The 25,887-nt window shown below is 34.8% G+C and overlaps 3 protein-coding genes across 4 annotated transcripts; all 3 read right to left on the bottom strand.

The window, feature by feature from the left end:
- Window positions 1-12,742: 12,742 nt before the first annotated feature.
- On the bottom strand, window positions 12,743-15,635 carry LOC127136302 (cysteine-rich receptor-like protein kinase 1). Its single transcript, XM_051062880.1, has 4 exons — window positions 14,531-15,635; window positions 14,080-14,433; window positions 13,627-13,994; window positions 12,743-13,374 (listed from the first exon to the last, which is right to left on the bottom strand). Exons 1-4 carry the CDS (start codon window positions 14,661-14,663, stop codon window positions 12,934-12,936), a joined length of 1,296 nt encoding a protein of 431 aa, XP_050918837.1. The 5' UTR covers window positions 14,664-15,635; the 3' UTR covers window positions 12,743-12,933.
- Window positions 14,692-15,589, bottom strand: LOC127136300 (cysteine-rich receptor-like protein kinase 42). Its single transcript, XM_051062879.1, has 2 exons — window positions 14,753-15,589; window positions 14,692-14,697 (listed from the first exon to the last, which is right to left on the bottom strand). The coding sequence occupies exons 1-2, from the start codon at window positions 15,587-15,589 to the stop codon at window positions 14,692-14,694; spliced, it is 843 nt and encodes a 280-aa protein (XP_050918836.1).
- Window positions 15,636-16,182: 547 nt separating the features above from the next.
- Window positions 16,183-18,082, bottom strand: LOC127073938 (uncharacterized). Of its 2 annotated transcripts, XM_051015186.1 has the most exons (3): window positions 17,081-18,077; window positions 16,873-16,923; window positions 16,183-16,491 (listed from the first exon to the last, which is right to left on the bottom strand). In XM_051015186.1, the coding sequence occupies exons 1-3, from the start codon at window positions 17,916-17,918 to the stop codon at window positions 16,445-16,447; spliced, it is 936 nt and encodes a 311-aa protein (XP_050871143.1). In that variant the 5' UTR covers window positions 17,919-18,077; the 3' UTR covers window positions 16,183-16,444. The 2 variants fall into 2 exon arrangements, with proteins under 2 accessions (XP_050871143.1, XP_050871142.1); XM_051015185.1 differs by lacking the exon at window positions 16,183-16,491 and having other exon boundaries at window positions 16,503-16,923; window positions 17,081-18,082.
- Window positions 18,083-25,887: the final 7,805 nt, after the last annotated feature.

Genomic DNA, 25,887 nt, shown 5'->3' with positions numbered 1-25,887 from the left:
GATACAAGGTTTTTGACATAATGAATATTCAAATTAATCCGCATGTTTAGGAGACTTAATGCGTTAAAACGATGCCGATCTTGCACACAAATTTCCCAAGATTTTACAATTAAACCTCAATGTCATTTGTAACTTAGAACTTTCTAATTGTGAAATGATTTTCATGAAAAAAAATTGTTATGGCTCAAGAAACGGGAAGATCAATAAATAGTGGAAACCACACATAAAGACTCGACAACACATGCATTGACTCAATTAACACTAAACAACTAAATAAAAAAATGGACATGGATAAAACAATAAATATATTTAAGAAAGTTGTAAGTAAAAGCGATAAAGTTCCTCCCCCACACTTAAACCTAATAGTGTCCCCAATGTTTCGATAAAAGGTGGAAAAAGAAGATAGAACCTAGATGGAGTACTCAATGACGTCCTCGTGCTCGTCCATACCTACCATGTTGAGAAGGTGGTATACCTATGTGCTGCATGTACTCAAGCAGGTCCTCGGTCCCTACACGCATGCATTGCATTTCTTCAATCAGGATCGATAAGTTATGCTCGGTCCATCCTGCATAGTCGTGCTACTGGTCATGTATCTGCTGGATATGTGTCATCATGTTGACCTGTTGTCTATGTATATATCTCAATAGCTGGTCGCGTTCAGCATTTACATCGGCATGGTGTCGCAGCTTACAGAGGACATCGTCAAGTGCGGTCTTAATGCCGACATAATCATACTCCTCTCGGGACTGGTGTCGGGGAGAGGTACCTACAAAAGTGTTAGAAGGGCCAGGAAAGGTGTGTGCACGTGTAGTAGGGTCGGAGAAAGTGGGAGCATCTTTCTCCATATCATCTAATTCATCACCAGTCTGACCACCTTTGTTATCTTGTAGAGGTATGTCATTAGGGGCAGGATGACCGGGTCCAGGGTCGGCCAGATCATAAAGCTAATTGTTCTTGTTACACACATCTATGCGTGTGTGGCAGGGTAAAATGATACTCCTAATCTCGCGGTTACCAACCATAAGAGAGTATATGTTGTCCTGCCTGGCCTTAATTAAACGTTGGGTTCAACAGGAATCAATATCCAGGGAGGGTGTTGGTAGGGGTTGTAGAGTTGCAAGTTCATTACCTAAGCCTAGTGTGCGGGCTATGGAGGTAACCAGACCTCCAATATAGAAAGGCGTGGACCATCTTGCGCAAATCAACTGCAAGTGTTCCAGCATGAAAGGAGTCGCATTGACTCGTATCGATGCGAATGCGACATGTAAAAAGAAAAGCTCTTTCGAATTCACCTTACCATTGTTTATTCGGCCAAAAGTTGTGTTAGCTAATATGCGATGCATATAGCGTATGGTCGGGTTATGGATATGTGAAGCTTTTAGCACTTCCCAATCAGATGTTCTCTCACCTATCAGTTGTTCCCAGAAACGGAACGCTTCATACTGCCATTCTTCTTCCAAGGGGCAGACATAAGTTATACCATTCCCATGGGAAAATGCAGCATGTCCTCAAGAGCATCTTGGCTTAATTCGTAATTTCTATTAAACATTCTAAACCTTATCGTGCCAGAAGAGTATTGATCTACCATAGGTGTATAGTAAGTGAAAGAATTTAAAAACTCCAAAGTCAACTTCTCGCAGGTAGTGTCATTCAAAGAACATAAGTGTGTTAAATCTAGTCTATCTAGTATCCGTCGCACACTACTGAGTAATCCTAACCTACCTAGGCAAGGTTCGTCGGCATACCTTGTTGGAGTGACTGAACATTCGTAGAACTTCAAGTACCTCTCTTTTTGTAATTCTCCAACTTCACCTTCACTGAAGATGAGGTTTGACAAATCTATCGTTGGCTTTTTCGCTTTAGCTTGGACTTTTGGAGGTATGGTTTGTGTGTGAAAAATAATTTCAGAATGGGGTTGTAATTGAGTGATAGTGTTTTAAATGGTTGAATGAGAGTGGGAGTTTGAAAGGTTGGAGATGAAAAGTATGAGTGAGGGGAGTTAAAGTGAGTTAATATGGAGAAATATTGTTTTGGAATTTGAAAGAGTGGGAAAATATGGGGTTGCACGTTAAAAACCGCGTTTTTGTGTTTCTGAGGTTTGTGGCAAACGTCATAGGGCTGCGACGAACACCACAAACCTTAAATGTGAAATTTTTGTTTTAGCTATGTGGCGAACTTCATGAGGGTTGTGGCAAACGCCACAAGGTTCAGAAACGTTTTTTATGTTTTACGGCTCAGGAAAAAGGCAAATCGGCGGTTGTTAATTGTTTTAAAAGGCTTCTGAATAATAAATTGTTGCTTAATGGAACACATAACCTTAAAAAAATTAATCAATCAATAAAATGCGACGAACCAATAAAATAATACATGCATATAAAATAAAATGACATTAATAAAACTAATATATTCACTATGTTTTACGTTTGTAGCATGACACAATTAAAAATTAACGAATGTTATGAATGCTCTATTCACTTCATTACAAGAATAAGGGTTACTCCTTCTATTTATAGATTTAGGTTAACTTGGACCTCAAGGCAAAGCCCAAAACTATAAAAGCCCAAAATAGCTAACACTAATAAAATAGGCATAGGTGGTTTGACACTTCCTTACCCTGTCGAGCAATCTGCTTCGACACAAGGAATTGCAATTCAACAATAACGAATATAACAACATTCTCATTCACACTCAAAACACAATCATCCAGATCATAATGCAAATTAAATGCAATTCCAATGTCTCTGTCTCAAATGCATGTGGTACCAAAATCATTGGGATCAGAGGTATGTATCGCATCTCGAAAAATATGATCCTTCGTGGTAGTCGCAGAAAAAATTATTTGAACATAGTCGCCACCGAACTTTATTTATTCCAATGAAAGAATAGGGAAATATTGATAAAACCTTTAAAAATAGAATAATGGTCATCGCAACCATTTTCGGGTTCGGGAGTCGATTACGCAAGGATAAGGTATTAGCACCCCTCACGCCCGTTGTGCTTAACGGGAACCTTTTTGTTAAACTTGCGATTTGAATGTTAGCTAATGTTATTTGTTTTCTTAGAGTGAATAAAAGATTGAAAGGAGAAAGGAAACCTCAAAAAGGGAAAAAGGAAGATTTTTTTATTAGTTGCTCACAAAGATCTTGCAATCTCGTACCTATATATCCTTATAGTATAATAAGGAAATCAGAGCATTCGTAGTTCGGGGAACTACAAATTGTTGGTATTTTTTAATGAACAAATGTTTAGATCATGTTCTAAAGGCTAAACATTTGCTTGTCTACTCTCGGAGGAGGCCTAAGCACTAGTTTGTTATGCGGGTTAGAAGGGATTAAATATTGTTCATTTTGAAAAGGTGTTGGTTAAGTGTTTTGTTGGATGACGATTGCTCGGATGGTCAAGTAAGGAAACTCGTATCCAAACAATCGAGGAGAGGAATCAAAGGCTCTAGACCATCTCCCTTTTCATCTTTAATTGTAAAATGATTTAATAATATTAAGGTGTCTTGAAGGGATGACAAATACTCGAATGACTGAGTAAGACAACTCATATCCAAGTATTTGTGAAGAAGAATCGAAGACTCGAGACCATCCTCTTTTTCATCTAGTTTGTTATGAAAATGGGTTTGCGTATGGTTGATATTTTTTAGATAAACAATGAATACTCGAATAACCGAGTAAGATAACTTATCTCCAAGTATTATAGGAGAGGAATCGAAGGCTCTAGACCATCTCCCCTTTTGTTTAGTTTATTATGAAAATGATTTGATTTAAACGGGTTAGGAACTTTTAAGGGAAATGACAATTGTTTGACTAATCGAATAAGGGAACTCGTACGCAAACAATTGAGGAGAGGAGTCAAAGACTCAAAACCATCTCCCTTTTCATTTCTAAATGATGTTAAGTATAATTAGAGTATTTTGGTTTTGATTTGAATAAAATACTCGACATTGAATTAAGGTTTGAATTAAGGTTTGAATTTACGTTTGCGGATATGTTACGGGTATACTTGCCCAATGGGGTATAGGATAACAAAAGCAATAAATCATCCAAATAAACATAAGAAAATAAGTATATGTGCATAACATGTTTCATTGTAGAAAAGTCCAAGAGTAAGCTATGTGAGGTTGATGGTGATGCAAAAAGAAATCGACATACAAAGGTTTTGAAAAATGGACTCTACATTAAATCGAGAATTAGTTAATTTAAAAAAAGGGTTGCTGATTTTATGCAAATGTTGACAACATAATATAACAATCATAAAGGAGAGCAATAACCTTATTTACAACTTTATGGGAATAGGGGTACAAATTATTGAATGGGGATACAAAATAATGACACAATTAAATCAAGCTCAATCATCAAACAATAATAAATGAGTGTGGATGCAAGAGGATGATCATGATGTGGTAAGATGATAATGATGCATAATGATAATGAGCATAAGGTAAATGACAAGAAAGTAAAAAGTCAATGATAAAAGTTAGATGTTGACATTACAAAAGGTAACTACATAGGGATCCCCTATCCACAAATCAAATGACTCAAAATATGGCGCATTAAGGGATAACTTATCCTTGATGCAAAGTGTTAATGATGATCTCATGATCACCCATAAACATGTTTGCACCAACAAAGATTAAATCAACTAAAATGTCAATATATCAATGATTTGAAGTGTGGAAGATTATCACTCAAGCAAACACAAAAAAGTGGAGACAAGTTAAAGAGTTAGTAATTAGAGGGGGTTTATACAAATGAAAGGGATCATCAAACCAACGTACAAGTCAATACCATTTACCAAAATTAAAATAAAAGAAATAACATCAAAGTAAAAGACAAAATGATACAAGGATCAAAGTCCAATTAGAAAAGGAGAAATGAAATTGAATTTAAAAAAAATGAAAATAAAAATTAAATTGCAATATTAATATTAATTATTAAAATCGAAAATCAAATTAAAATCAAAGTAAAAGTAAAAATCACATTTTAAAATGCAAAGTAATATGAAGGTTAAATTGCAAATTAAAAGTGTAAATTGCTTTAATTAAAATGCACATTAAAATTAAAATCAATTTACAAAAATAATTATAAAGAATTAATTTATAAACTAAAATTAATTAAAATATAAAAAAAGGAATCAATTAAATTTTGCACAAAATAATATTAATTATTATTTCTGCAAAATCAAGATTAAAGAAAATTGATTAGTTAAAATTAATAAAAAAAATATTTAAAAGAGAAATCAATTAAAATTGTAAAAAATAATATTAATTATTATTTTTGCAAAATCAAGATTTTTAAGAGAAATAGGTTAATTAATTAAAAATATAAAAATTAAAAAAAAACAGAAATTAAAATAAAATAAAAGAAAAGAAATAAAAAGAAAAATAAATTAAACAAAAACAAAAAGGTGCAGATCTGAAATGAGATGTCTAGCAAGCAAAAATGCATGCCCACTTCCAATCTGGATGACCATGAGGTCAACGCATGGTCTATCAATTGACCAGATCCGTTAGATCTGATCTGATGGCCTAAATGCGCCATGTGGAAGACTCATCACAACCACCAGATTGGGTGACTTTAAAAAGTATGTCAAATTAAAGACCGGGATGAAGAGGGCCCATGTGCACGCGTGCTGACCAAACATACATGATCATTGAAAGCCACATCACTTCCAACAGCCAATCACTGTGTGCCATGCAAACGCAAAGAACATCATCTTCAACCTTCAGCCAAGTTGAAATTTCAACTTCTACAACTCAAGGTTTTAAGTGGAATTAAACATGGACTTCACTTCACCTTTGATCATCGTTGCAACCCCCTTACTCATGAGTCATTGATTGGCTCTGAGTATGGAGAATTTTGGTCAAACTCGAATGAAACTAAAACCCTAATTTAAAAATTAAATGGCAATGACAAAGTAATTGAAGTCCAAAGCATAAGATTAAGCATCAACATATCATTTTGAGTAACAGGGTAACTTGTTTCAAAGGAAATGGTTGTGTTTTATACCTTGTAGGAAAAAGTTGCAAAGGTGGATTCTGGTGAGTTAGGGGAGCTCAGGTGAGGTGGTTTGAAGCTTGGTTTTTTATCCCTTTAGCTTCAGGGAAGTTCAAGGAAAGTGTTTGGATGCTCAAAACACTTTGAATGTTGCTCAGATGTTCTAACCTAAAACTCCATTTTGAGGTGATTTGGGGAGTGATTCAGCAAAGTTTTGGAGGCTGCAAAGATTGGAAATGAAGGGGATATCACCCTCTATTTATAGGGAAGCAAGGTTAAGGCTCATACGTGTGTCATTTTGTGTTATCGTGTGAGTTCGAAAAAATGGGAAAATGGAAACTTGGTGGCTAAGGTTTGGTGAGATCTCATGGAGAATGGTACAATCTTCCTTTCATTTCATGCAACACATCAGAGAGAATATTCTGCAAATCATTGGTGGTCCCTACAGGTCCTAGAAGCATTTCATTTTGCTTTTTGGCTTGTACCAGATTTTTGCATTTTGGTGCTTTATGTGATCCTTTCTCTTGCAGCACATGTACCATGAATTGGGCTTAAATTTGATGCCCTTTAACACTCTTGCATATGCCTTGTTCAATTGGGATGGAATGCGTATGAATTGGTGGCTTGGAACATGAAACATGGTTGTTTCGGCTGGTCTGACCTGAAGTGTGCAACATGGCAATACACCAAGTCAAGCTTGAGCCAATTAAAATTGGCTTGTGCATTTTAGGCCAATTTTAGGCCAAACAATCTTTGTCATACCCTTAAAAAGATGCAAAAAGAATTAGGCCAAACGATCATTTCTTTGATGAAGACCAATCTTTTGTACTAATTGATTAAAAATTCTACTTGGGAGTGACTTTATGAAAATGTCTGCAAGATTATCACGTGTACAAATTCGTTGGATGCTTATGTCACCATTCTTTTGAAGATCATGAGTAAAAAAGAACTTTGGAGAAATGTGTTTTATCCGGTCTCTTTTAATGTAACCATCTTTCAATTAAGTGATGCATGCAATGTTATCTTCATATATGGTCATTTTATTTAATTTTTTCAAAAGATAAACCACAAGTATTTTATATGTGATGAATTAAGGATCTCAACCAAACGCATTCTCGACTTGCCTCATGTAACGCTAAAGGATCTACATGATTATATGATGTTACTATTATTGTTTGTTTCACTTATTTCCATGAAATAGTTGTACCCTCGCATGTAAACAAATAACTTGTTTGTGATCTACCATTATGAGGATCTGACAAGTAACATGCATCTGCATAACCTGTTAATTTGAATCTAGATGCTTTGGCATGAAACAAACCTATGTCTATTGTACCTCTAAGGTAACGAAGTATATGTTTGACTTTGTTCCAATGTCTTTGTGTAGGTGAAGAATTGTATTTTGATAATAGATTGACAACAAATGATATATCAAGATGTGTATAAATAGCAAGGTGCATTAGTGCTCCAATTGCACTGAGATATGGTACTTCATAACCAAGCAATTATTCATCTTTTTCTCGAGGTCTGAAAGGATATTTATCCACATCTAATAATTTAACAACCATTGGATTAGACAATGGGTGAAATTTGTCCATATAGAAGCGTTTTAACACCTTTTCTATATAGCCTTCTTGATGTACAATATTCATTTGTCCAAATGTTCAATTTGCAAACCTAAGCATAATTTTGTCTTTCTCAAGTCCTTCATCTCAAACTCTTTCTTTAAACAATTCATAGCTTTTGGAAACTCTTTAGGAGTTCCAATAATATTTATGTCATCCACATAGACATCTATTATTGCAAATTCCTTTCCTGATCTTTTTGTAAAAATACAAGGGCAAATGGAGTTATTTGTATATCTAAGCAAATATTCACTGAGACGAGTATACCATATTCGTCCTGATTGTTTTAGCCCATGGAGAGACTTGTTCAATCTTATGGAGTAGCTTTCTCGAGATTCGGAGTTGAGTGCGTCTGGTATATTGAACCCTTCAGGGAGTTTCATGTAAATTTCACTATCAAGTTAACCATACAGATAAGTTGTTACATCATCCATCATGTGCAAATTAAGCCTTCATGTGCTGCAAGGCTTATTAGATATTGAAAAGTGCTTGCATCCATTACAGGTGAATATGTCTCATCAAAATCAATTCCAAGTCTTTGCAAAAATCCTTGAGCGACAAGTCGAGCTTTGTATCTCACAATTTCATTTTTTTTCATTTTGTTTTCGTATGAAAACCCATTTGTATCCAACTGGCTTCACACTTTGAGGTGTTCAGACTACAAGTCCAAAAACTTGTCTTTTATAGAGTGAGTTTAATTCTGCTTCAATTGCATCTTTCCATTTTGGCTATTCCTCACTTTATCTATAAATTTTGATAGACCCGTTGGTTCCTGGTCCTCTTTGCCATTTATCTCATTTAGCGCTATATTGTATGAAAAAATATCATAAATGTCGACTTCATTTCGGTTCCATTGTATTCTATTATGGACATGATTTATCGAGATCTCTTTATTTTCATGAGTTTCAGGTACCTGATTAATCTCTTCTAGAGATGAAATGTTTATTATGTCTGAAGGTTCTTTTAGATTTTTCTATATCCTCACTTGGGCCATCTTTATTCTTAGCTCCCTTTCTTGTTCGAGAATTTTTATCTTTGGAACCAATTGGCCTGCCACGCTTTAGACGTGGTTGAGACTCATTGGATTGTCCAATAGGGATATCAATTTTTATTGGAGCATTTGCAGCTAGTATATATGATTTAGTCACACCTTTTGGATCAGTGAATACAGTTGGTAATTGATTTGCTAAGTTTTGCAGCTGAATTATCTTTTGAATTTCTAGTTCATGTTGTTTTGTTCGAAGATCAAGATGAGATAATGATAATTCATTCAAACTTGTCTCTTTTTTCAACTTCTTATTCTCTCCCCCGAACGCTGGAAAATTTGATTTATCAAAATGACAATCAGCAAAACGAGCAGTGAATAAATCTCCTGTTGTTGGTTCAAGGTACTTTAGAATAGATGGAAATTTATATCCAACGTATATTCTCATTCTCCTTTGAGGACCAATCTTATTACATTGTGGTAGAGAAATTGGAATATACACCGCATACCCAAAAATTCTTAGATGGGAAATATTAAGTTCTTTACCAAAAACTAATTGTAAAGGGGAAGAGGTGTGGTAACTCGTTGGCCTGATGCAAATCAATATTGCAGCATGCAAAATTGCATGTCCCCAAGCAGAAACTGGGAGTTTGCATCTCATAATAAGTGGTCTTGCAATTAATTTTATTCGTTTAATAAATGATTATGCAAGTCCGTTTTGTGTATGAACATGTGATGCTGGGTGTTCGATGTCAATTCCAATAGACATACAATACTCATTAAATGCTTGAGATGGAAATTCAGCAGCATTATCAAGACGTATTTTCTTGATAGGATAATCGGGGAAATGAGCTCTTATTCGAGTCAGTTGAGCTAGCAATCTCGCAAACGTCTGTTTGCGAGTTGACAACAAATAAACATGTGACCATCTAGTTGATGCATCAATTAAAACCATAAAATATCTAAATGATCCATATGATGAGTGTATTGGCCCACAAATATCACCATGTATACGCTTTAAAAAACTGATAGATTCATTTCCAGATTTTGTTGGTGATGGCCGAATTATCAACTTCACTTGCGAGTAAGAGCTGCATGAGAACTTATTTGATTGAATAATTTCCCTACTCATTAATTGATTACCGCATGAATTTTCAATTATTTTTCGCATCATTATATAATTGGGATGGGTCAACCGGTCATGCCAAATTATAAATTTATCATTATTTGTAAACTTTTGGTTTATAGTTATATGTGCTTCAGTTGTACTAATATAAGTGTAGTACAAGCTAGATGATAAAGCCGGTAGCTTTTCCATTACACATTTTGTGTCCAAATTGTGTTTTGTAATACAAAGATATTCAATCCCTCTATCATCTCCTGTTTCAATATGGTGTCCATTTAGGAAGATGTCTTTGAAACTTAATAAATTCCTATGAGACTTGGGGGAATATAATGCATTATCAATGTGCAATATTGTTCCTCCACGTAACAACATATTGGTTCTTCCAGAACCTTCGATTATATTTGAGGTGTCAGATATAGTACTGACATCAGTCTCTCGATTCACTAAATTATATAAATATATTTTATTCTTGAGAATTGTGTGGGTTATTGCACTGTCAGTAAGGCACGTATCTTCATTGTTGGTGCTAATGTCCATAATCATTCTAAAAGTAATATTAATTTTTAACGATAAATTATAAGCGCACTTTTAAAACACTAGTCACTTAAACAATAAATTATGTAAATAAACAAGTAAAAAATAAAATTCAAAACATCCATAAACACTTATTTAATAACTAAAAAGGAGATTTCTATAAATTTTATTTCTTAACACTTCCATCTCCAATAAGGTGATCAATTTTTCCATCTGGATCAGCAAAGAAGTCACCAATATCTAAATGGGTAACATCCATATTACCGTAATTTGGATCATCATCTTCATTAGCAAAGTGAGTTTCAATCCTTGCCTTTTTATTTTTCAGTGATTTTTGATAAAGATCAATAAGGTGTTTTGGAGTACGACAAGTGTGACTCCAATGATCTTTTCCTCAATAATGGTAGCAAGTATTTTCATTGGTTTTGCTACACTGACCCTCTTTTTCATTCTTTTCAATATTTTTCCACTTCTGGTGGAAATATGTGTTATTGTGATTACCATTGCGACCATGATCAAAACCAAGACCATTAGCATAATTACGACCACGATCACGACCACGTGCGCATGCACGACCGCGACCACGGTTTTTCCCATAGTGATCGTGCCTTGCCACATTCACTTATGGGAATGGAGTTGTACCAGTTGGACGAGCCTCGTGATTTTTCATCAATAGTTCATTATTTTGCTCTGCCACAAGAAGACAAGATATTGGATCAGAATATTTATTAAATCCCTTTTCTCGATATTGCTGCTGCAGGAGCACATTGGATGCATAAAAAGTGGAAAATATCTTTTCTAACATATCTTCATCAGTTGCTTTTTCTTCACATAGTGTCAGCTTGAAGTTATTCTAAACATTGCAGAATTATAATCACTTACACTTTTAAAATCCTGCAAACGTAAATGCATCCAATCATATCGAGCTTTTGGTAGGATAACCGTTTTTTGATGATTATATCTATCTTTCAAATTTTTCCACATGACATGTGGGTCAGTTACGTAAGATATTCATTTTTAAGATCTTCATGAAGGCGACGACGAAGAAATATCATTGTTTTTGCCTTTTGTTGATCAAATGATTTATTTCTTTCTTTAATAATGTCGTCGTGACCTTCCGCGTTTAAATGAATTTTAGCGTCTAAAGTCCATGTCAAATAGTTCTTTCCCGAAATATCAAGAGTCCCAAAATTCAATTTCGTAAGATTTGACATACTTAATTTTATTATAAAAAATAAAAAATAGATACAATATTAAATATTAAATATTATAATGATATAATATCATAAAGGCAATATTAAATATTAATATTTAAAATAACACTTTTATAAATTCCAATATTTAAAAAAAACACAATAGTAAACTGGATTGTTACATTAGTCTTAAAATTATCTACTTAAAAAATATCAAATTAGTGACAAAATATATCTTGCATTTTCTTTCAATTGTTATAAAATCTAAAAATTACTAACTCAATATCATGAAATAATAATATTTCAAACAAATTTCAATCTCTTGACATAATAATAAATATAAGGATTAATAATTTCCGATATTTTAAAAATAACAACCAATAATCTAGAGCGTTTACTTTAACAAACAAAAATTATCAACTTCCTTCCTCATGAGAAACAAAATTTTTCTTGCTTCATCTTAAACAAAAATAGCAAATAGAGAGTTACAAGTTCTTCAAGAACTATACAATGTCATTTTGCTATCCATTAGGGATGTTGTGTTTTATAAGTTCTTCAGAAACTATATAAATGGTTTGTTATAAACATTCTAAAAAAATATAATCATTCTTCTGGGAAGCATTAAAATGATTTGTGTCATTCTTCGGTAATAACAATCTTTTGATAACTTTTTAAAATTACAAAAAGTCGTCAATAATAGAATACTTTTCTAATGTGAAATAAATTATATCACATGCTCAACTATTTTTTCTTATTTCCATGATTATAAACAAACGATGGTTCAGGATTAATTCGAGATGGAAGCGAAATAATCATACCTGAGAGTTTCATGCTAATAACGTGTTATAAAACTAAATAAAATAATATGGAGATCAAAGAAAGAAAGAGAAAAGATAAATTAATATTATATTATCTTCTTCAAAAGTATATTTTATCTTACAACATGGATCTTATTTATAGGAATTAAGGAGATGATCAAATCAATTAATAAAGAATAGAAAGATGGAAAAATAAAATAATGATGGACATTCAGTTTTATCTTTATTCATATCCTATTAAGTTTTATGCATTTTAGTAAACTGAATTAGTTTAATTTCTTTTTTCTAAATTGAACATAATTATTTATTATCCAACTTGTAATTATAACTACCATAATTATAAATTAAGCTTTATGCTGAGAGCAATGTATCTGAAACACATTTATAAACATTTCTTTTTAATGTTTTTCCACATGTTTTACACTCAACTCTTGAGACTCTTATCCTCTCAAACATTGAATTATCTACATCCATATCCAATGACTACATTTATTTACAAATTGATGCTCAAATCAAGTAGATTTTGAATTTCAACAGTTTGTTAAACATGGTAAGAGAGTGATAGATAGCACATCTTTTACTACAAGTCCTCAACTAACAAAACATGCCACTCTTGATCCTCATGATCCACGAGACTTGAAGTCCATCTACCTTGGTTGAGCTACCACAATGTTTACTTGGATATCTGAATCAGGACTCCTTGAAGTATTGAACTTAGCAGAAGAAGAAAATGAACTCTCTAAAAGTGTTGTTTCTTCACCTTGGTGTAACGAACTAGTGGTGCTATGGAAAGATGATCTTGAACTTGCGCGTCCATTTGACATATTGCTCACGGTAGAAGCGGTTCGGTTATCTAGAGTAAGCCTAGTATAATTGATGAATGGTTGTTGTATTGGAATGGGAATATTGTACTCTTTTTTTGTTAGCATTTGAACTACTTCTGACATTGATGGTCTAAGAGGAGGAGAAGATTGTGTACAAAGAAGTGAAACTTGGAGAGCATTTGATGCCTCTTCTGCCACAATTTTTCCTTGTAGAGCAGGATCAACCGATGTCGTAATGTTGTTTGCCTTGTAATTCTTCCACACCTGATCAAGAATGTGTATGGTTATTAGATAGAAAGTTCATGTGTTGAAAATAGTAAACAATAAACTATACCTATGTTTTCTTAATTCATTAATACTCCTGGTCCGAAAATTTACTTATTAGATAGATTCATTGAATAGTCAATTTATCTGGTCTATATATAATCCAAATGCATTGATTATTCGTGAAAAGTAATAAGGATCCGATGAAGTATCAAGTAAGGATGTTAAGTTACAAGGGAATGCAAATCTTACACAGTGGAGTATTGAATTTGAGCCTTGTGGGAAAACACAGTTCTTTTTACCACAAACAATTTCAGTAAGCATCACACCAAAAGCATAAACATCTGCCTTCTCTGTTAATTCTCCTTTGTTGAGACACTCTGGAGCCACGTATGCAATTCTAGTGTTAAGATGATATTTATTTTCAGCACTACCAAGTGAAAAACCAAAATCAACAATTTTTGGATTTAGAGCCTCGTCGAGTAGAATGCTGCTAGATTTTATGTCTCTGTGAATGATCTTTGTTCCAGATCCTTCATGAAGGTATGCTAAGCCCTCGGCTATCCCGCATATGATTTGAAACCGTTTCTCCCAAGGTAGAGCATTTTCTGAGTCCTTATCTGTATATCAATAAAACATTTATCATCTGCAACGAAGATTACCATAACAATTAATATACAAACATTTGGACAAGTTAGTACTTACCGAAAAGGATTTGATCAAGGCTTTTACCAGGAAGAAATTCGTAAACCAAGAGGCTTTCAAGGCCATCAATGCTGCAACCCAAAAGTTTCACCACATTCTTATGTTGAATTCCATTTATCAAATTAACCTCATTGAACAACACGTCTGTCCACTGTCTTGTATCGAAAAACAAACGTTTGACAGCAACGATTCTTCCTGAGGGGAGTGTTCCTTTGAACACAGAACCATCGCCTTCACTTAGGCCTAATTTGTTTGCAGGATCGAAATAACTTGTCGCCCTTTCAAGCACGTCGTACCTAAAATTGAAACCAGTTACGATGGCAAAACTAGGCGACGCGCCAAAACTGTTGTACCCTGAAGATCAATCGAGAGGAAGATTAGATTGATTATAGCATTTAAAGAAACTATATAAAAATTATCATAGCTTCATTTTAGATAAACTATTACTTACCTTTTTCATGTGGTGTTGTACTCTTCTTGCTCATAAGTATAACTGGGACAATAAGTAAGATGACTACAATTACGGATATTACACATGCAGCGATTATCCATACACCAATTTTCCTTTCAACTGTAAAGAACATGGTAAGAGAAAGTAAACATGATCAAAAACTATACCTGCATAAACAGGTCTTCTAATATATGTATCCGATGAGAGGTACTCATCGGATACATAAATTTGTTTTCTCTTGTTAATTGTAGAGGTAACTATAATGATTGAATTGAAGTTATTGTTACTACCTCGAGAAGGAACAGGAGGAGGAATACCAGTCCAAGTATCATTCCGCACAAAGATGTCGTTATAGAATTTACGCGTCGAATACCTGATAAAACAACCAGTAAACAAGCTTCTACCCTCAGAACTAGGAACACATTCCTGCACTTTCTTCGCCGCTTCTCTTAAACACCTCTGGCAACTCCATTTATCCACTGTCTCCCAACACTGCGCCAATCCAAAAACACCACCCTCCTCGTCCTCCGCAAATATATGTTCCCCGGCACCCTTACTCACATTCATAATCACCGCCTCAACATGTATCGGACTAACCGTCTCTCCTCTTTCCGTCGAACACGTTCTCGTATCATGCGTGAAGTCCACACCCTCATCAAAGAAAGTGTAGTTATCATAACGAAGAAAACAACCGTCGAGGTAAACTCTACCTGAAACCTTTGGCGCGCACCTCGATAATAACTGTCTTGCTTGCGTGAAACAAGTATAGCATTGCGTTGGATTGAGATCGCGACGACATTGGCCTAACGCGTGCATCGGATTCCAATTTCCGACTAATGTTTGTGCTCCCCATCCATGTTGTTTCACCTGGAAAGATACCGCGTCCAATGCAACCATCAAGTTTTGCATTAACTTGTTGCCACCACCATCAGCAGGGTATTGATAAGAACCACACGTGAGACCAGTTTCGTGTATCGAAGTATCATCATTGAAGCAAGTTATACATGACAACAATGAGGATATTATGATGATTTCGCGTAAAATGTTGAAATTTTGCATTTCTTCTTATCAGGAAAAGAATGATTGGATTTTCTTTTTTCTATATTGGAGAAATGAAAAATGAAGATATTTGCTATTTGGTTTCAATGAAGGGATTGTTAATCCTTTTAGTTTTGTCAAAAACTCATTGTGGCGGGATTGATCCACCATAGAGGTAGATTGGGAGAGACGGTTACCGGTGTTGGGGTAAATAGTTTTGTTTGTTGAATTTGTAACAGACATAATAGATCTTTTTAGATTCTTGTTAAACTTGCAGTTAGATAAGAGAGAAAAACTATTGTAAAGATTATTATTATGATGATTATTAACGGTGAAACTAATGAACTGGCTTAAATTTTATTCCTTATTTGGGTTTCCGGTATATAGCAGTTACAGGTAAGGCCACTTAGCAATAGCATGCCATATTAATTTGTTATGGTTCAACAACCAATTTCATATCTAAAATAGGCAAATAAATTTGAGTATCTTTCAATTTCAATGCATTTATTTGGGGATTATGGTGCACCAAATATGTCACTCTGTTGTATTATATATAGGTCATGTGTGAAATAAGACGGACCATGGGATATAGACTTTACAATTGAAATCAAATGGGGCAAATTTAAAATTTAGTAAACATATAAAAATTATTTGAGTGATCAATGGTTGGACACTGTTCTCAACTCGGTGATCATTTGTGTGTAAATCAAGGAATATGGCTAAAGTTCAATTCAACTGATAATTGTCATATTCATATACATGCTTTTGAATAAAATCTGAGCATCTTTCATAGGGAAATAGGGAATACAAATCAAAACTCTCTTCACACTCTATATTAGTATATATGTGCATGTTCTTCATTCTATACCATACTTTTCAAATCCAGCTGACTGTCATCCATGCTAGCAAATAGGTCAAAAATCCTGCCCAATTGGAAAAGTTACATACAACACCATTACTCTCCAATTCTTATTTCATGTGCAAAAATGGAAAAATGTTCTTCACTTGAATATCTATAAGTTTGTCTAAATTACTATGAAGCACTAACACAAACACAAACACGTCACCAACACTAACATGTTGATGCTAGTAATGATTTGAAAAAATGAATAAATTGAACATGATCACATGTGTTGGTGTCAGACTCGGCCATAAAACACGTCTTTGTTCAGAGGTGTCAACCGGACTAAATTTTAAAAATATCATTATATCTTATTTCAATTACAGGGCACACAAGACACTAGCTAGGATCATCAATGGATTCAATGCCACTTTGAAAATATAATAACTAGTCAAGCACACACCTGTAAACATTTTCACCTTCATAGACCTTGCTCCAGAAGATAATAAGCCCACTGTAAAACATGTAGAGAAACAGCCACTTATAGATCAACATAGAAAACCATATATCAAAGCCAACAAATCTTTTATTCATCACACCAAAGATTTGGCTCATGTAACTTGAATAGCAAGAAAATGATGGAAAACAAATGTTGATATGTAATTACTAACCTGAATCACAATTTGAAGTTGAATTGAAGTTCCCACACATACAAACTTGTCTAATCCCATCAGAACCATACCCACAACTACCACCAGTAGCCTGACATGCACCACAAAACTCATCACTCCCTTGAACAGAATACCTCACGCGAATCCCATAAGCCCAATCACCGGGCCCATCAACCTTCAACGGCGCAACACTATAAGCACTACTATAGCCTTCACACTCAAGCTTACTTAGATTAATCCCCTTAATAGCCTCATATGGAACCGCGCAACACTCTGGCGGGCCAGACCCGAAAAACGACGACGAGCCTATCTTTTTATGGCCCATCATATCCCAAGCAGGACAACCATAATACTCTTCACAGCCCATACCAGAAACATTTCTACAAGGCAAGTGTTTACCAGGGAAGCCTTGAAACAATGGTGAACTAGGAGAACATGAAATGAGCATGAAAACGTTGTCGGATGTTGGGTTCATGTATGGCGCCCGCCATGGTTCGACTGAGAAACCGTTACCTTTTGTTCCTAAGACGAGTGTTTCGCATGTTGACATGTGTGGCTCGTGAAGTGTGAGAGCTTGATAGGCGTAATCGATTTGTAGGACTCTGTAGGAACCTGAGGTTATATGGAACATGAGAACATTGTTTATGCAGAAGAGTAAGTCACGGAAGCCTGGGTGGCCGCATCCGTATTGCAAGGCAAATGGATAATCTATAGTTATGTTTCCGCAATAGGATCGACATGTGTTGTTGGAACAATGTGAAGGGATGATTAGACAGGCTAGTACTGATGATAGAATGATTATGTGATTGAATTGGAGGGTAGGGAGCAATTTGGACATTGTTGTGTTTGTTATATGATGATGTTTTGTTTGGTTAGTTGATGAATGTGAAGATTTATTGCTCTGAGAAATTGTCTTTTAATTGAAGTAGCTTTACTCACATGAATGGTTTACTTTGTTGAAGAATCTAGTTTGATTGTGTAAGGGTTTTCCTTCACTTTTTGTTGGGAGCTTTTGAATCATTAGTATTTTCTTTTTCTTCTGTTTTAGTGGACACTTAGACAGCTTTTGGAATTCTGTTTCACTTTAGTATGCTTTTTTGGGTTGATAAGGTAAGTGATAGTTTGCTTTAGAATCATATGTGTATGATGTATAGTATACTTATAAAATAACAACACATACCATATCTTATATTATTATATACATAAGTGGTTGTTTGAATTTTAAAGCTTGGTTTTTAACTAATTAAGGCAACAATTCTTAAAATTAAAATTTAGAATCATATGCTTTTTAAAGCTTGGTTTTAAATTTTAGAAAATCTCATGCTTGATGCTGAAGGTTTAGTCTGATTCTGTTTTGGTTTTTTTCAGGTTCTGAAGGAATTCAGCCTGGACCATTTGGAAGTGTTACTTTTAGGTGTAAATCAAAGTGCAGTAGCAGTGTATGGGATGTGTTGAGTTCTAACTGAATTCCACTTCGAAAAATTAAGAAATCTGTTGAGAGAAATAAGATTATAAATTGATTTCAATATCTACATTGTAAAATTTTTACATAAGTCATTACATTTCTACCTAAATAATGGAACTTCCTAAAATCTACCGATGATGGTGGAGCCTCTATCATAAGTTGCAGGTGGGCCTCCTATTCAGCGATAAAAAAATTCTTAAGTTCATCACAATTCTTGTACTCAATTGATTGCCTTTGTTAATGCAAAAAGCTGTTCACTTATTGATCGAAATTTTTAAATGAAATTTATTGCATTGTCTTTCTTATTTTTATGTCCAAAACTTAACTTTCAAAATACATAAGTTGTCTCTTTTCTTAAAAAAAAAATACATATATTATCATACTTCTAAATTCTTACTTTTATATTTACATATCATTATAATTGTGTTTCTGAAAAATATCAATACTCCAATTTTGAGGTTCTAAACTTTTTTTTTCTAGAGAGATGTTCCTCTTTTTCTAGAAAATTTCCTTTCAAATTTTTAGGGTTTGGTGGCTTCCTCCCACCTCCATGGTGGTCGTCTTCTTCCACCTTTATGGTCGTCATCTATCCCTCTATTGAGAGCACTTTTTCCTCCATCCATCTTCGTTCTCATGTCCTCATTATAACTAAGTCTTTCACTCGATATTCTCTCTCTCCACATGTTTTGTTTTCTGGTAAGTTTGGTAAGCAAAACAAGTTTCTATTAATACTTAAGGGATCAAACTCGAAAATATCCCAGAACATATTTGTGTGAATTATGACCTTTGAACATGTTGCTATTGAAAACGAAATGCAATATTTGAGATGATAATTAGAATTTGACTAAACTCAAAATGTAAAAGCTTTGAAAGTAAAGTGACTGAAGTCGAAACGTAAAAACTTTAAAAGTAAAATAACTGAAAGTAACTTAAATGCAAGAATGACTTAAATGTAAAATATTTGAGATTTATAAATGTGGAACGCATACGTACATTTCCTCACTCGTTTCTCAACAACACATATACTTTGAGTTTGTAGGATTTTTAGTACAATTGCGGACCCTTACAACATAAGCAAGTGTCTACTTCTATACTAGTCTAAAATAGCTGCCTACAACGATCGACTAAACACATTGTACCACGTTTTTGCTTCCATGCAACTGTTGTCTTCGACAGACTTCCATTTGTCTTTGAATAAGCTCCTGATCCTATCTAATTCTGACTCATTCGACTAATCAGAATAACCAACTTTAATTTTGGAAATTTCACTAAGTCTAAACTCCACAAATACCCCTTGGTCTTTGACTACTGGATTCAACTAGAAATTTGCAAATCACCTTTCGACATGCCAAACTTATTAAATCAACCCATAATCTCGATTGACCATTTTCGACTTCACACCTCACCATGGCATGCCCTCGTATCTCACTTACCATTAATATTCATGTCAAAAATCCAAGATAACAAAATGTCATATTTCGATTTAGATCAGAAAAGAGATAAGTGGCATTTTTTTGTGTATTTTCGACATTGTTTATACTTCTCCGCTGACGTCATCATCATCATTACCACTTTACTGCACGTTGTCATTTTCCATAAGATATTTTCAAAATCTCATAATCACTCCTAGTTTTTATGAGAACATGAATGTGCATGTCTTCACCAACTTCTTCATTCACATCAATGCTACCACTTTTTAATACACAAAAACGATCCATTATCTCCACACGTATGTCACATGTCTGATTCTGAGCAGAAACTAAGACTCTATAAATACCCAGCTCCATTCTCCTTCTCATATTTTTCGTTCAAACATCTTCTTGAATCTCTCTTGCGCAGAAAAAAACTCTTCACTCTCTCTTGCAAAAACTTTTAACTTCAACAATGGCAGCCAAAACCTCAACTCTGAAGTTTGACACTAGGAAAAATATTTTGGCCTTCACGATCTTACTAGAAGAAAATGAACAAGGTATGGATTTTGTACCTGAACTACCACTATCAAAGGAAAAAATATCCAACGGGGGGAACCAGGTACTTATCCCTTTTTCTTTTTCTGGTAAACTTATTGCCTTCTTAGGGCCTTACCCGACTGCAAAGTCGAATGCTGGGAAAGTTAAGAACTTCTTTCCAGGCTACCCAGTTACAATGTCCTCAACGTTCAAAGAACACGCTCTCGACCTATCTTTTATGGACAAAAATGCACGTGTTTTTCGATCTGCACCTCCGACCCAAAACAAATAGTACCTCACTTGGCTCGACAAAGTTCGGCCCCAAAGAAATAAACAATGGCAAGAATTGGGTATCTATGACATGATCAAAATCTCTAGAACTGGCCATAGATACAATTCGACCATGTTGCTCGCGTCAATCATTTCCCGGGAAGGTTCGACCAATACTTTTCAATTTCCTTGTGGCATGTTAACACCAACCTTATTCGATGTGGCATCCATCATAAGGTTAAACACTCTAGGCGAGAACTTTACTCTGACCCTAGAAACAACCAATGAATTCACTATCAAACGATTTAGTTTCAAGAAATTTATCATTGATAATCACGACCAGGAGCACATTACCTTTTTAACCTTTTGGCTTTCCTACTACGTTTTTTATTCTAGTTCCTTACAAGTAGCTAAGAAATTCTTACCTTTAGTCATTCAACTTTACGAGGGTCGAAAAATCTTGTTAAGCAAACTCCTCTTTGCCAACCTCTATCAGTCACTTGGAGAAGCTTCCTATAAACTGAAACACCTTCCTGAGACCAACAAATCCTACTTGTTTTCTAGTCGCTTATGGCTTCTACAAATCTGGCTAAACGCCACATTTGAGCCCAAACTTCACATAACCGAATCTCTAGCTTTGATAGAACAGACGGGCTGTAGAGCCATCGAAGGCACAAGGCTTTCTCTAACCACACCTTATGGTACCCCCCTCACAAATCACATTTATGAAATATATAAAATTATTCGTCGAGTCGACCACCTTTGTTTCGACCATGGCTCCTTTCGTGGATTAATGTGTTGGTCCATCTTGGTTCAAAAACAAGTTTTGGGGTGGGAAATCCAATGGAAACATGGGAGACCAAAGTGATAATCCGAATTAGGTCTTGGAAACCTTACGATTTGAAAGTTGCACTTTTGTAAATTTTGTTATTGATTTGGATTAGTGGTTGTAATTTTGGATTAAAACAAAGTAGATATGTTGTAATGTGAAGTTGCCTTATTATGGTTAATTGCAACAAAATATTATGGTTAGCATGTGTTAATGATAGCAGTCAAGGGAATTAGTTGAAAAAACTTGTTTTGGTTAGGAGTTAGCTTTAATGGTTTCAAAGAGTGTTAATATATTATTGTTTATTCTGTTAGTGTAGATCGATGGTTACGTTGCAGGCTGGTGTAGCAGGGCAAATGATAGCAAGGTCATTGATAGCATGGCAGCAAGAAAGATGCTTGGAGTTTTGGATGTTTGAAAGTCGTGGAGCATTGGCGTATGCTAAGGACAAGTTTCAAGTGGATTTTTATTGTTGTACTTAGAATTCAAAGTGTTTTGCACTAGGATTGTAAAGTGAGTGTTAGAAATGAATGTATGAATTTGTGTTAATGTATGGAAATGGCAATGTAATGAATATATTTAAAAATTGACTAGTTGTAATGTAAATTGGTGGAATTCAAATGACATGGTTTGATTTATGTTTAGAAATGTATGGAATTTGATTAGAAGTGGTGTATGAACATGATTTTTAGGAATGGTTCCAAAATGACCAAGGTCTATGAATGGCTATGGAATGTAATACATTTGGAAATTGAATGGATTTGAAAGAGGAGTTTAATTGCCATGACTAGAATGGTTCAAGTTATCGCAACATTGATGGTCTTAGCATGATTTAAAATGAACATGAACAAAGTTTGATAAAATGACCATGTGATCATGAACAAAGACGGAGATAACCTTGTTAAAATGGGTTCAAATGAACTTAGGCAATTGATGGACATTGAGAACAAAGGTCATGACAATTGAGGGATGATAGTATGGTATGTTTACTTTGGTCAACTGGTTGACCAAAAAGTCAACAGTTGACCAAAAGTCAACTGATGCAAAAAGATAATGGAATAGACTTCCCTGATCAAAACTTCACGTTCAAAATGGAACCACGAACCAATTGGGGTCAGTGTGACGAAGTGTTCGAAACTCCATGGAATCAAGGGATCGAATGAGGCCAATGACGATGTATAATGAAGTGTGAATGCAGGATTTTTTGTAAACAATCAGACTAAGACATGTGTCAGGGTTTAGCTAGGTCAAAGATCCAAGTGTTACGTAATGACCAAAGGTCTCAAATCTAACAATCTGTTAATGTCGTGAACCAGTTTAGGGTTTCCAACCCTTCAAAACAAACCACAAGGGTTACCAACTCCAATACCGAAATCTTCAATCCAAGCCCGCTTTGTTAATCAGAAACCTCGAATCTGTGCGGTATAAATGATGATGGATATGCATGAGACATGAATGAGGTTAGATGAATCTCAAGTTACAGGTTATATGGAAAAGAAAAATGGGGGGGGGGGGGGGGCAAATTTTGGGGTGCTACACGACCATTATTCTATTTTCTAAAGGTTTTATCGATATTTTCCTATTCCTTCATTGGAATAAATAAAGTTCGGTGGCGACTCTTTTCGAACTAATTTTTTCCGCGACCATCACGAGGAATCGTATTTTTCGAGATGCAACACTCGTAAGTTAAAGCAAAATCCAGGGTAATAAATTTGGAATATAACGAATACACCTTAATCAGGTAACAACGGTATCTTAATTTCAAGTTCGTATACTCAAGTTCCCCTAATGAAGAGTGTTGCATTTACATCAGCAGAAGCACAAAAAAAATGGAGAAGGGCATGACTAATCTCTAAGGAAAACGACTTTCCCATCTCTAATTAACGTGTATGACCGTACTTTCTCCCTCGAAATATGCAAAGTAGATTAAAAATGCTTTACTTGCAATAAAGTATTCTCAAAAGTCTCAGAAATAGTCGTGAGACCAGTATTAGATTGTCATCTAGTTTTTGGGCTAAAGAGATATTCTCAAGGCGCAAACTCTCGAGATCCCCCTAAACGAATGAGAAATATGCTTTCGTAGAAGATAGAGAAACCTGAGTAGAGCTTTATCTTGGTCACTTCTCTCACTAGTAACTTTACCTGATCAACCAATGAGCCAAGAAGATTGAAAGCGCTCAAGGCATCACCAATACTAATAAAAGCAACTAAAGCCTTTTGTACTTCTTACAGGTATGTCTCACATTGAAGTTTCATATCACATACATTGTCCTGCAACAGTTATTTCTCCTACGATATCAATCAGCTAAAAAATCTTCCCTGGACTGGCCCCTCCAATAGCTAGAATGTTAGAAGCCCGCCAAGTATAATACGCCAAAGTCGACAACTCCTCCTCAAGAGCTTCGTTGGTCATACTGGCTAGATAAGAGCAATCCTCTTATGGAATAGACGTTTGATGCTCTTTTGGAGTACGAGGTCGCACCTGAGCCAAGAAGATAGGATCTGAAACGCCCAAAGCGTGCGACACCCCTCGAGCATAACCAAAAATATCTACATTAGGGTCAGCCCCTGGGGCATTTCCTCTTCAAGACCGTAGAAAGTCAACTGAGAAGAACGGGTTAACCTCATTGTCATCCCGACTAGAGAAAGAGTGTTAACCGATGTCAGAGCGTTCGAAGGACCAGCAATCTCCGACACAATTTAAATTCCCCTATTCATTTTGTGAATTGCCTTTTCACACTTTATTGAATTAGTATATGAAAATTGCCAAAATATCAAGAACTTCAAGTAAAAATAACTAATAATAAGGGATAAAGGCACTAAGAGCTCGCCAAAGATAACCTTTCTCTTCTCCTTGGTGTTGGCATCAATCAACAAGCAGGTTTCAATGAACCACTTCAAGTGTTTCTCAGAGGCTTCATCAAGAGGGATAACACCCCCAACATAACCCAACTCTTTGAAGAACGTGATTAACCCCTTTTTCAAGTAAATTTCCTTTTGGAACATGCCACTTTCTTTGTAGACGTATGATCCATTCTCCATCAAAAAGTGGCCTTGGTTCAAAAATTTAGGAAACAAATTCGTGCATCGGTTTCCCGTTCTTATTCTTATGGCACAGACTTGCGCATGAGCCCCTTCGTTGATGGGAGTAACCAAAAAGAATTCATTTTCAAAATGCTTCATGCCATCAAAATACGCTTCGAAATAATTAGTAACATGCGCCAATATAATTAAGCCATGGCCCTGCACATGATTCGCTGAGCTATGTTGTACCTTGAAAAGGTGGAAGAAAAGTGACAAAGATGGCTTCCCTCCCCAATAGTCACACCAGTACTGAAAAACTTTGATATAGACCTAACTCACAAGGTTCACTTGCGAGAGGGAAATCACCAGATGGTTGAAAACCTTTATTTTGAAAATGTTGATGGGCAAGCGTCATTAAATGTGAACTCATAAGAAGGAATAATGCACTCGTCATCCTCACTACAAATCCTTTTATCTTCCTTAAGGGTCAATATGCCACAGTCAGATCTAGACTTTCCACTCAAGTCGGGCTACGACTGGCAAAGGAAAACACAACAAAACCCTCATATCCTACAGAGCAGAGAGAAGGGTGTCATACCCCGATTTTGGTCCTGAATTTTTTTCCATTTTTTTTTCATTTTTCATTTGGCACTTGGCCAAAAGTTCATTTGCATACATTCATGACCAAAGGCAGTCATTCATTCCCAAATCCATATTTTTTGTTAAACATTGGTCATTGTCTAGGTTTTTTGATCATGATGCTTTTGGTTATAAAAAGGATTTTAGTTATTTGACTTTTTAATTTTCAATTTCAATTTAATTTCAAGGTAAATCTAATTCCAAATTTCAAGTTAATCTTAATTGTGTTTTTACTAATGATTCAAACTCTAATTGATTTTAATTTCCAAATAAATGTTAGAGTTGATATCAAAGTAATTTTAACAAATTATAGATTAATTTGATTTTAATTGGTTTTATTTGGTTTTTTGATGTTAAATTGACATTTTGATGATTATTTCTAAAATCCATATCCATTTTTATAACCAAATATCCATAAACCAAGTTACAACCATTCTTATTACATTTTTTACAAACACTTCAACCAAGTTCAAATTACAATCACAAATTCATTTCAAAATTCCATACCATTTAACCAAATTCAAATCAAATCAAGTTTCAACCAAATTTTCATTCATTCATTAATACCATACATTCAAAATCATATTCAACCATACATTCATATCTAGGTCATTACACAACCATTACAACA

This window comes from Lathyrus oleraceus, chromosome 4 (assembly GCF_024323335.1).
Source record: "Lathyrus oleraceus cultivar Zhongwan6 chromosome 4, CAAS_Psat_ZW6_1.0, whole genome shotgun sequence".
Classification (NCBI taxonomy): domain Eukaryota; kingdom Viridiplantae; phylum Streptophyta; class Magnoliopsida; order Fabales; family Fabaceae; genus Lathyrus; species Lathyrus oleraceus.
This window is presented reverse-complemented; position numbering and strand designations above follow the sequence as displayed.

Excerpts from the sequence above, each read along its gene's own strand:
- LOC127136300 (XM_051062879.1), bottom strand. The coding sequence starts at position 15,589 with ATGCAAAATTTCAACATTTTACGCGAAATCATCATAATATCCTCATTG.
- LOC127073938 (XM_051015185.1), bottom strand. The coding sequence starts at position 17,918 with ATGTCCAAATTGCTCCCTACCCTCCAATTCAATCACATAATCATTCTA. Across the intron at positions 16,924-17,080 it reads AACTTCAAATTGTGATTCAG|TGGGCTTATTATCTTCTGGA; the intron begins GTTAGTAATTAC and ends CATGTTTTACAG.
- LOC127136302 (XM_051062880.1), bottom strand. The coding sequence starts at position 14,663 with ATGTTCTTTACAGTTGAAAGGAAAATTGGTGTATGGATAATCGCTGCA. Across the intron at positions 14,434-14,530 it reads TACAACACCACATGAAAAAG|GGTACAACAGTTTTGGCGCG; the intron begins GTAAGTAATAGT and ends ATTGATCTTCAG. Across the intron at positions 13,995-14,079 it reads CCTTGATCAAATCCTTTTCG|ATAAGGACTCAGAAAATGCT; the intron begins GTAAGTACTAAC and ends ATTGATATACAG.